Consider the following 12,503-nt stretch of genomic DNA (forward strand, 5'->3'; position numbering starts at 1 on the left):
CACATGGTTGATGATATTACTAGGTTAACTAGCTTGTCCTGCGTTGTATATAATCAATGCGGTGCCTGTTAATTTATCATCGAATCACAGCCTACTTCGCCAAACGGGTGATGATTTTAACTAAAGCACAATAGTTGCATGAATGTACCTAACCATAAACATCAATGCCTTTCTTAAAATCAATACACAGAAGTATATATTTTAAACCTGCATATTTAGTTAAAAGAAATTCATGTTAGCAGGCAATATTAACTTGGGAAATTGTGTCACTTCTCTTGCGTTCATTGCACGCAGAGTCAGGGTATATGCAGCAGTTTGGGCCGCCTGGCTCGTTGCGAACTAATTTGCCAGAATTTTACATAATTATGACATAACATTGAAGGATGTGCAATGTAACATAAATATTTAGACTTAGGGATGCCACCTGTTCGATAAAATATGGAATGGTTCTATACTTCACTGAAAGAATAACGTTTTATTTTTCAAAATGACAGTTTCTGGTTTCGACCATATTAATGACCAAAGGCTTGTATTTCTGTGTGTGTTATTATATCATAATTATGTTTATGACTTGAAAGAGCAGTCTGACTGAGCGGTGGTAGGCAGCAACAGGCTCTTAAGCATTCATTCAAACTTTACTGCATTTCCCAGCAGCTCTTTGCAATGCTTGAAGCACAGCACTGTTTATGACTTCAAGCCTATCAACTCCTGAGATTAGGCTGGCAATACTAAAGTGCCTATTAGAACATCCAATAGTCAAAGGTCTATGAAATACAAATGGTATAGAGAGAAATAGTTGACGCGTCATAATTCCTATAATAAATACAACCTAAAACTTCTTAACTTGGAATATTGAACCACCAGCTTTCATATGTTCTGAGCAAGGAACTTAAATGTTAGCTTTTTTACATGGCACATATTGCACTTTTACTTTCTTCTCCAACACTGTTTTTGCATTATTTAAACCAAATTGAGCATGTTTCATTATTTATTTGAGACTAAATAGATTTTATTTATGTATTATATTAAGTTAAAATAAAAGTGTGCATTCAGTGTTGTTGTAATTGTCATTATTACAAATATATATATATATATATACAATATATACATATATATAAAATCAGACGATTAATCTGTATCTGCTTTTTTTGGTCCTCCAATAATCAGTATCGGTATCGGCGTTGAAAAATCAGAATTGGTCAACCTCTAATTTATATATCCTAACATCTATGTTGGGCAAAGACTCAACATCAAAACTCAAAAGAACAGACAAAGACTCTTCTGTTTCACCACTCACACCACCCTGTCTGCGTCGCACCAAACGACGAGCATCACAAACACCGGGAATCTTCCCCTACAGTTGGTCAGCTTTCACATTTACATCTACCCCAGTAATCACTCCTTTCAATGGCACCCTTTTCTTGAATCAAAATAATTCACATATCTTGCCCCTTATTCATTTAACGCAGAGCACCTGCTCCTTCTGATCAGAAGAAACACAACCATCAGATACTTCGCCCTCATTCACTTCCATTTCTCCTCCTGTCTTCAACTCATTCTGCTTACACTTTGTACCATTCTTCTTTAACAAACCATCTCCCTTTTTCCCATCATTTTTAACCGACTTAAGCTCACCCTCTTCCTCCCTCTCTCTCTCTTAGACTTCCTCTGCCTCTCCTTTTTCCTCCATTCCTCCTCCGTATTCCAGGTATACGTCTCCTTATGATAATATAGCACTTCTCCTGACATACATCTTGTTATTGCCTTCTCAAGGGACTCCATTTAACCGCCGGTCACGATCTCCGTACAATCAGCTCGAACCCCTCGGGATGTAGCGCTCAACAGTCCCTTTGGTGTGAGATCTCTATACATTTCTATCATATATGACGCTATTTGTTGGATGGGGAGAAAAGTAGAATACCTTTAAAACTCAACAATAAGTTCAGAGCAAATTATATCAATTAAAAGCAGAAGGAGCCTTTATTAGATCTAGGAAAAAATGGATTGAGGAGGGAGAACAGAATTCATCCTATTTCTTTAGACTTGAGAAATTTCACTCTAAAAATAACACTATCCATAAGTTAAACATTGATGGTGTTTTTACAAATGACCAAAAATTAATCGCTAAATACTGCAGCAATTTTTACAGAAAATTGTATAGCTCTACGTACTGTCAGGAATCCACAGATATGTTTTTTAACTCACTGAATAATGTTCACTCTATCAGTGATATAGAATCTAAACAGTGTGATGAACCCATCAAAGTTGAAGAGATTATAGAGTGTATCAAACATCTAAAGAACAATAAATCACCAGGTGTTGATGGAATTACATCAGAATTTTACAAATTATTTTCTGAACAAGTAGCTCCCTTCTTATTTGAAGTCTTTTTAGAGAGTATTAAAAACAATGTTCTCCCTCCTACAATGAGTCAGGGGTTAATAACACTGATACCTAAACCTAAAAAAGAAGTGCTGCTCATCGATAACTGGTGTCCAATTTGTCTTCTTAATAATGACTATAAAATATTAGCCTCACTACTTGCAAAAATAATTAAAGAAGTCCTGGATGCAATCATTGATGAAACACAGTCTGGCTTCATGAGAAACAGACATATTTCTAACAATGTCAGACTAGTATTAGACGTACTTGACTACTCAGACCTAATAACTGAGGATAGCTTCATATTATTTTTAGATTTTTATAAAGCATTTGACACAGTAGAGCATCAGTTTCTCTTCCACTCCCTTGAGAGACATGGCTTTGGGATTTTTTTCTGTAAGGCTATTAAGACTCTCTATGCAAATGGTAACAGCTCTATCAAATTGAAATATGGCACCTCACCTAGATTTGAGTTAAAGAGATGAATTAGGCAAGGTTGTCCTATCTCTCCGTACCTGTTTTTATTAATCACCCAACTTCTTGCAAATTCTTTAAATAATAGTCCTGTACAAGGTATTTCCATAGCTGGTAAATAAATTATTATAAGCCAGCTGGCTGACGATACTACACTTTTTCTGAAAGACGCTAACCAAATTCCCATATCGATCAATGTGATACAATCCTTTTCCAAAGCGTCTGGTCTATATCTTAACATTAAGAAATGTGAACTCATGGCTGTCAAAGATTGTGTGACACCTTCATATTATGGTATTCCAGTAAAAGAAGAACTTACATATTTAGGCATAACCATTACAAAGGATCGGAAGTCTAGAGGCTTACTAAATTTTAACCCTCTTATTAAAAAACCCAGAAGAAACTAAATCAATGGCTACAGAGGGACCTATCTTTAAAAGGTAGAGTCCTAATAACCAAGGCTGAAGGTATCTCTAGACTAACATATGGTGCTCTATCTTTATATCTTGACGGTAAAATAAGCTAGGAGATAGACCAGATGCTTTTCAACTTTCTTTGGAAAACCGTACCCATTACATTAGGAAAACTGTTGTAATGAACACTTATGAGAATGGAGGACTGAATTTTCTGGATTTTACTACTTTAAATAATACTTTTAAGATCAATTGGATAAAACAATTCCTAAGAAGACCCACTTCTATCTGGAATTTTATTCCTCATCATGTCTTCTCTACTTTTGGTGGCCTTAACTTCATGTTGTTATGCAATTATAATATTGACAAAGTTCCAGTGAAACTTTCTGCTTTTCATCGGCAGGTTTTCTTGTCATGGTCCTTAATTTATAAACACAATTTTTCTCCACACAGATATTATATATGGAATAATCGGGATATATTGTATAAAAATACCTCTCTGTTTTTAGAATATTGGTTCGGAAATAATATCCTATTGGTGAGCCAACTGGTAAATGCAGAGGGTCTTTTACTCAGTTATTCCCTCCTTCCGTGGCCTCCAATTGCTCTTAAATACAAGTAAAACTAAATGCATGCTCTTCAACCGATCGCTACCTGCACCTACCCGCCTGTCCAACATCACTACTCTGGACGGCTCTGACTTAGAATACGTGGACAACTACAAATACTTAGGTGTCTGGTTAGACTGTAAACTCTCCTTCCAGACCCATATCAAACATCTCCAATCCAAAGTTAAATCTAGAATTGGCTTCCTATTTCGCAACAAAGCATCCTTCACTCATGCTGCCAAACATACCCTTGTAAAACTGACCATTCTACCAATCCTCGACTTTGGCGATGTCATTTACAAAATAGCCTCCAATACCCTACTCAACAAATTGGATGCAGTCTATCACAGTGCAATCCGTTTTGTCACCAAAGCCCCATATACTACCCACCATTGCGACCTGTACGCTCTCGTTGGCTGGCCCTCGCTTCATACTCGTCGCCAAACCCACTGGCTACATGTCATCTACAAGACCCTGCTAGGTAAAGTCCCCCCTTATCTCAGCTCGCTGGTCACCATAGCATCTCCCACCTGTAGCACACACTCCAGCAGGTATATCTCTCTAGTCACCCCCAAAACCAATTCTTTCTTTGGCCGCCTCTCCTTCCAGTTCTCTGCTGCCAATGACTGGAACGAACTACAAAAATCTCTGAAACTGGAAACACTTATCTCCCTCACTAGCTTTAAGCACCAACTGTCAGAGCAGCTCACAGATTACTGCACCTGTACATAGCCCACCTATAATTTAGCCCAAACAACTACCTCTTTCCCAACTGTATTTAATTTTAATTTATTTATTTATTTTGCTCCTTTGCACCCCATTATTTTTATTTCTACTTTGCACATTCTTCCATTGCAAAACTACCATTCCAGTGTTTTACTTGCTATATTGTATTTATTTTGCCACCATGGCCTTTTTTGCCTTTACCTCCCTTCTCACCTCATTTGCTCACATTGTATATAGACTTGTTTATACTGTATTATTGACTGTATGTTTGTTTTACTCCATGTGTAACTCTGTGTCGTATCTGTCGAACTGCTTTGCTTTATCTTGGCCAGGTCGCAATTGTAAATGAGAACTTGTTCTCAACTTGCCTACCTGGTTAAATAAAGGTAAAATAAAAAAATAAAGAAATAAAGAATTCTTATCACTTTACAAGGTCCCTGTAACACCTAAAGGTTTTGCAATTGTTTTAGATGCCATTCCCTCAGGTGTTGCTATGTTATTCAGGAACATGTCTAGAGCTGACCCTCAGAGCCTAACTTCTGTTGACCCTGTTGACTCATCAGTAGGAAAGATTTGTTTCTCTTTTGGTCCATTCAACAACAGAGTGATACGATCCTTGTTTCAGCAGGATGTTGTATCTATACCTTATGTCATGCCTTATTGGAATGGATTTATTGATAATATCTGTTGGAAAAAAGTTTGGATGTTGCCACACACATACCTACTTGTTAACAAAATTAAGGAAGTTTCCTTTAAAATTATTCATAAATATTATCCTGCCAACCACTATATGAAGAAGTTTAAGGAAAACATAAACTCAAATTGCTCCTTTTGAAATGACCACCCAGAAACAGTTGTGCATCTTTTTGGGCATTGTATGCATGTAAGAAAACTGTGGCAAGACATCAGTAGGTTTATAATTGAACACATTTATGGAGATTTTACACTATTGTGGAGAGATGTGCTGTTTGGATTCTTTACATACAATAGAAATAAGCGGAATCATTTTTATGTAATTAATTTCATTATTCTTTTGGCCAAATTTCATATACACAAATGTAAATTTACAAACAGAAAACCACATTTTCGTACCCTACAAAAAGAAATTGAACTGTATTTTAAGACGGTTAAATGCTCTACTAACAAAAAAGCTGTTAGAATTGTAAGTATATGCATGTCCCTTAAGGTCCTTGTGTAATTGTAATGTGATATTGGACCCCTCTAGCTCTATTATCTATTGTTTGTCATCTATGTATGCTTGTGTTCCCTCATGTGCTTTATGCATTGATTTGATATTAATAAAATAAAATAACAATTTTAAAAAAAGAAGCTCTGCTCAACAGTTTTGGTGCCGGCACGTCTTTCTTTTTCCCAACGTAGTTAAGCCAAAACCAGCAAACGAACGCTAGCCAATGGAAAGCATAGTAGAACGCCCCGTTATTCAGAGGAGCGTTCTACTACGCTTTCCATTGGCTAGCGTTTTTTTGCTCGCGGCAACTTTTGCCTCACAGCCTGTTGAGAGACATGGACGAACACACAACACCACATTTGTCCATTTATTTATTTTCAGAGTTTCAATGAGTTGGAAAAATGTCTCAGATAACTCTGCTGAATTCCCTCAATTGAAGGTCAGCTAAGTTAACCTAGGCTAGTTAATGTTACTAGCTCGGTATGTAAAGTTGTTATATTATCATTAGTTGTCTATTATTGGGTAAAAGCACATGCTTATTATTTATAATTTGTGAAATATTTATTAGCTAATAATTTCTATAAAATTGTTAAAGTTGAAATATAACGGTAAACATTATTAATCAGTGACTGAAATTTCGCGCTACGTGATATTCACTTCCGGACTTGTAGACCCCCCCCCCTCTGAATAACGGGGCGTGGTTTTGGCTTAACTGCGTTGGGAAAAAGAAAAGACGCGCTCTGCGTTGTCCGCAATGCGTAAGAAGTAGGAATGCCCTGATTTATGCAGAACCGTATCACCGTAAATACAGTATAGCCAATGCAGAGGTCAGACTGACCATGAAGCGCCTTTAAATCCGCTCGTTTTTCTTCAACAAAGATGTTGTTCATAAATGTAAAACAAAATAAAAAAAGGATAATAAATGTTGTTCATAAATGTTGCAGAATTTGCAGGACATCTAATAAAAAGAGCAGCTATTCATACAACAGTTATTTTGTGTCTTCTTATAAAGCAATTTTAGACATTGTAACGCCGACTATATAAACACTTTTTTTATTTACACGTTTAACCAATGGCACGTCCCATAACAAAAGGCACGTTCCATAGAGGCACGTTGGCTCGGCAACCTGGTCTAAGGTCAGTTTCACGTTTTACCTCCTGTTGCTAACGGTGGGTTTTTGCGAGTGTAAAATGATCCTAGATCTATAAGAGAAACCGGAAGGCTTAGCAGTAAATTACGCGATGACGTTATGCACAGTTCGCGCGTTCAGGGATACATTTGGCGCCACAGACACAACACGGAGGAAGCGCTGTCACTGTAGAAGTGAGATTGTCCTCTCCGAGTTCGCTTTAAAACGTACATTTTCACTCTACATAGCTATAAACTCAGCTTCAACATGAATAACATGCTGACAAAGGGAGCAATAGAGGTAGGTGGGGAATTTTATGACATCCCAGAAAGCATGTAAACAAAGTTTACCTAGCATCGAGAAAGATGGTTTCGGACAGGGACTGCACGGAGTGCTGCTGCTGCTGAATGCTTTGTTGCGTTAGCTAGCCAGCCACAATGCTAGCTAACTAGATATATTTGCCATCTGTCTCAAGCTGTTTTCTGCTTTTTCAACAGGATCTAACCAAAGGCTCTAATAATTTACCGAACCCCATTCTTCAATTAGTGGTGAGTATGAGTGTATGTCCTTGTGGAAGTAGCGAATTAGTTGGTCAAGTTACTGTAGGCCAACTGTAGAAGAATGGCTACTGGCCTGGTCAACAGTTAGCTAGCTAACTTGGACAGTATCGACCCATGTTTTAGAGACCAACATTTAAGACAAGGATATTCACCAAGATGGTAATACGGATTTGGACCACTGCTACATTTGTCGAAATTGACCAATATGATGTCTACCGCACTCCTGTATTCATGTTCTTTCAGAACATCCGTAAAATTGATGGAGGCAGTGGACCAGCCCGCTTTCGTCTGATGATGAGTGATGGACAGCACTCAATGTCCTGTGAGTAGAACTATTCAAAATCCACTCCACCACCTGTTCAAAGTACACACAGAAATGGTTGTATGGCACGAGGCAGGTGACCATGACAGGTAGCAAATGCATAGCATTGCTTTGTAGAAGTGGCATGTAAAGAAAACAAAAGTGTAATATTTGGATAATATATGGCAGTATTTTAAGTGAATGCAAGGTTACAACTGTATTATTTTTACACACACACACAGTAAATACCAAATTGAGGTAATATAGTTAGGGGTAAAGTGACTATGCATAGTTAATAAACAGAGAGAAGCAGCAGTGTTAAAAATACAATTTAAAAAAATTAAGTGGGGTGGGGTGAATGCAAATAGTCTGCGTAGTCATTTGATTAACTGTTTAGCAGTCTTATGGCTTAGGGGTAGAAGCTGTTTAGAAGCCTCTTGGACCTAGACTTGGCGCTCCGGTACTGCTTGCTGAGAGAACAGGGTGTCTGGAGTCTTTGACAATTTTTAGGGCCTTCCACTGACACTGCCTGGTATAGAGGTCCTGGATGGCTGTACGCTGGGCCCCAGTGATTTACTGGGCCATACGCACTACCATCTGTAGCACCTTGCGGTCAGTTGCTGAGCAGTTGCCATACCAAGCGGTGATGCAACCAGTCAGGATGCTCAAGGTATCAGTTTAAATTAAAAGTCAAGGATATTCATAATAGAGATGTTAGACCTGCCAAATTAAGCTTTTGAGAAACTGCACCCCATTGTTTTAAATCCATATTGCGTGCAATAGTCGTAATCTGAATTACACCAGGAGGTAGACTAAAAAGACAACAGGGCTAATTAAAAGTTGTTTTAGTCCTTCTCCATAGTCTCACCCAGAAAATATCAAGGTAAATAGCTGACCTTAGCAACGGGGCACTTTGGAGTGTTTTTATGCTGTGGATGTGTTTTTATGCTGTGGATGTGTTTTATGCTGTGGATTGCCTGGGGCTGATCAGCAGGAGGTAGTCAGGATTCAGTAAAATGAAAAGAGAGCTGGAAATCATCAAAGAAAAATAATAAATTTCTTCCTTTTAATTTGACGAAGTTGAATAAGTGTTGTGATACCATACAAAGTCATAAAAATAGTATATTTTAAGACATCTTTAGAAACATATTTTTGGGATCTAAATTGATCCTCATCCCAGACTAAACTGGGCTGCATTTGGCTCTTCCATGTTTATTAACAAGGATGGCATGTTTGGAACAGTGTGTGGGGGGGATTAGTTGGGAGATGCATATCATCATCTCATAGACAAGACAGACTAGCACACGCAATGGCCATGTGCAGTGGATGTGCAGCACTTGGGCAGTGCAGTAGAGGACAGCCATGTGCTTGTTGGTCTATCTTGTCCCTAACATCTCCTATCCTCTCCCAATCCCTCCTGTAGCGTTCATGCTCTCCACCCAACTCAACCCAATGGCCGAGGACAACCGACTGGCCCCAAACTGTATCTGTCAGCTGAAGAGGAATGTGACCAATGTCCTAAAGGATGGACGGTATGGTGCTTCTATCTTTTGATGTTTTCCTACAGAATGACAAACCCTTTTCTCTCCATTTTTATACTTTAAGAGCTGTCAGTATGGACACAATGGATATGCACAGACACACTTTTTGTTGTTTATCAACCATGTGTTTAGTCTTTGGAATATAATTTACAATGCAATTGTTAATCTGTTTATTGCTGTTCTTCTGTTCAGGCATGTGGTGGTCATATTAGACATGGAGGTGGTAAAGTCTGCTGATGAGGTGGCTGGAAAGATCGGAGAGCCCACGCCTTACGTGGAAGGCGAGTCTTCATCCCATACTCCATCACCATATCATAAGGCTTAGGGGGAGTGAAGATGAACAAATGTTTGAATCCAGACATGCATATAACCTACAATGTTGAATGTGCAGCTTACTTGAATTTTTACCTTTCACTCCCTCACCTCCCTTGCAGGTCAGAGTAAAGCCCCACAGTCAGCCCCCAATCCCTCAGTCCACCCCCTGCAGCCCCAGAATGGAAATTATGGTAAACAATTCCAGATCACCCACTGTGCTTTTAAATCTAATGCCCTTTCACATCCTGTAGCAGGATTTGAATTGAGAGATTGGGTCATTAATTGACTGTATTCTCAAGATAAATTCCTAATGTTTTGCAGCTATATTAATTCCTAGTGGGTTTGAAGGTTGCAAAACACTTCAATATAGGTTATTGGATAGGTAATTTAGTTTGTTTCCAGTAGATGGCAACATTTATGCAAAATGGACAAATCTTGGTTAAAATCCTCAGATCTACTGAACATATGACACTGCTACTGTTTTTGTCAGAATGCTTAGTTAAAAAACATTTGCCTCTTGGGTATATTGTCATCTGTAACGTTCTACTGATCTTACTAAGATAAGATGGTGGTTGACCAATGTGATGCTGTTAAACACAAAATACTAGGTATATATTCTGTCTCCTCTTTGTTGCAAATAAGGTGTTTAAAATCAGTCTTAGAGAGAATGTATAAAACAGACATGTTGCGGGTGAACCATCTGTACGCCACACTGGTTATTTCCAGTAGCCCTGATGTGCTCATCAGTCAGACTATAAATCTGGTTTTGAATTGGATATGATCTGAATATACAGTACTATTGACTGATAAGTTTCAGCTCCTTACATGTTTCATTTTGCAGACACTCTTATCCAGAGCAACTTACAGTAGTGAGTGCATGCATTTTCATACTATTTTCATACGGGTCCCCCATGGGAATCGAACCCACAACCCTGGTGCATGCGCAATGCTCTTATCAACTGAGCTACACTAACTTAATCTTAACTTCGACAGTTCCCTTTTCATCAAGTAATTAGCTAAGCACTTAGTTATAATTAGTACCAGATTAAAATGGTAATCTTGCCATGAGAGATAATATGCTACTGACATTGATTCCAAAATATACATATAGTATCATTCAAGGGTTTTTCTTTATTTTTTACTATTTTCTACCTTGTAAATAACACACAAGGAATAATGAAGTAACCAAAAAAGTGTTAAACAAATCAAAATATATTTTAGGTTCTTCAAAGTAGCCACCCTTTGCCTTGTTGACAACTTTGCACACTCTTGGCATTCTCTCAACCAGCTTCACTTGGAATATTTTTCCAACAGTCTTGAAGGAGTTCCCACATATATGCTGAGCACTTGTTGGCTGCTTTTCCTTCACTCTGCGGTCCAACTCATTCCAAACCATCTCAATTGGGTTGTGGTCGGTGATTGTGGAGGCCAGGTCATCTGATGCAGCACCCCATCACTCTCCTTCTTGGTCAAATAGCCCTTACACAGCCTGGAGGTGTGTTTTGGGTCATTGTCCTGTTGAAAAACAAATGATATTCCCACTAAGCGCAAACCAGATGGGATCACATATCACTGCAGAATGCTGTGGTAGCTGTGCTGGTTACGTTTGCTTTGAATTCTAAATATATCACTGACAGTGTCACCAGCAAAGCACCCCCACACCACCACCATCTCCATGCTTCACGGTGGGAACCACACATGCGGAGATCATCTGTAAACCTACTCTGTGTCTCACAAAGATCAAAAATCTCATCAGACCAACGGACAGATTTCCACCGGTCCAATGTCTCTTCTTATTGGTGTCCTTTTAGTAGTGGTTTCTTTGCAGCAATTCGACCACGTAGGCCTGATTTTCACACAGTCGCCTCTGAACAGTTTATTTTGGAGATGTCTGTTACTTGAACTCTGTGAAGCATTTATTTGGGCTACTATTTCTGAGGCTGGTAACTGTATATACTTTTTTTTAACTAGGCAAGTCAGTTAAGAACAAATTCTTATTTACAATGACTGCCTAGGAAGAGTAGGTAAACTGCCTTGTTCAGTGGCAGAACGGCAGATTTTTACCTTGTCAGCTCGGGGATTCGATCTAGCAACCTTTCGGTTAATGCCCCAACACTCTAACCACTCGGCTACCTGCCGCCCCAAGTAATGAACTTATCCTCTGCAGCAGAGGTAACTCTGGGTCTTCCTTTCCTGTGGTGGTCCTCATTAGAGCCAGTGTCGGAGTGCATGATGGTTTTTGCGACTGCACTTGAAGAAACTTTCAAAGGTCTTGAAATGTTCTGGACTGACTGACCTTCAAGTAATGACGGACTGTCATTTCTCTTTGCTTATTTGAGCTGTTCTTGCCATAATAAGAAAAACAAAATGATGTTTTATATTTGTGAAACTTTTTTGTGGTTATTACATATGTGTTAATTAATAGTTTTGATCTCTTCACTATTATTCTACAATGTAGAAAATAGTATAAATAAAGAAAAACCCTTGAATGAGTAGGTGTGTCTAAACATTTAAACATCAGACTGGTACTGTGTATTCAGTTATTCTACTTGAATTTTGCTTTTACATTTTTTTTAATGGGATTTTTTAAATACATATTCTCACTAAATAGCTAAAAGAAGAAGGGTGCAGGTAACTAAATAAATGTTAATCATCTCTCGTGACAAACATTTCTAATCATTACACAGTACAAGTGTTTAAGCAGGGATTTCATGAAAATATGCATGGCTAAAGGAATGGTTTCTTAGTGCTAACCTATAGTATCATAGGGCATTTTGTGAACCACGTCCGATGAACTCTTAGCCTAATCTATGACTTCAGGATCTTATTTTATGGTCTGGGTCGTAGGTATTCATCCCACTAAT

The 12,503-nt window shown here is 38.3% G+C and overlaps 1 protein-coding gene across 2 annotated transcripts in view; it reads left to right on the forward strand.

Annotated features, from left to right (window-relative positions):
* Nucleotides 1-7,060: 7,060 nt before the first annotated feature.
* The window catches only part of rpa1 (replication protein A1), a 60,953-nt gene continuing 55,510 nt past the window's right edge, over nucleotides 7,061-12,503 (forward strand). The window contains exons 1-6 of one of the 2 annotated variants that reach the window (XM_024445191.1): nucleotides 7,061-7,222; nucleotides 7,420-7,470; nucleotides 7,726-7,804; nucleotides 9,207-9,315; nucleotides 9,517-9,605; nucleotides 9,759-9,830. In XM_024445191.1, the coding sequence (XP_024300959.1) occupies nucleotides 7,190-7,222; nucleotides 7,420-7,470; nucleotides 7,726-7,804; nucleotides 9,207-9,315; nucleotides 9,517-9,605; nucleotides 9,759-9,830 (433 nt within the window). In that variant the 5' untranslated portion in view covers nucleotides 7,061-7,189. The remainder of the gene's footprint in view (nucleotides 7,223-7,419; nucleotides 7,471-7,725; nucleotides 7,805-9,206; nucleotides 9,316-9,516; nucleotides 9,606-9,758; nucleotides 9,831-12,503) is intronic. The other variant, XM_024445193.1, reaches the window with a different exon arrangement.

The sequence above is a fragment of the Oncorhynchus tshawytscha genome, linkage group LG14, assembly GCF_018296145.1.
Source record: "Oncorhynchus tshawytscha isolate Ot180627B linkage group LG14, Otsh_v2.0, whole genome shotgun sequence".
In the NCBI taxonomy this organism is placed as follows: domain Eukaryota; kingdom Metazoa; phylum Chordata; class Actinopteri; order Salmoniformes; family Salmonidae; genus Oncorhynchus; species Oncorhynchus tshawytscha.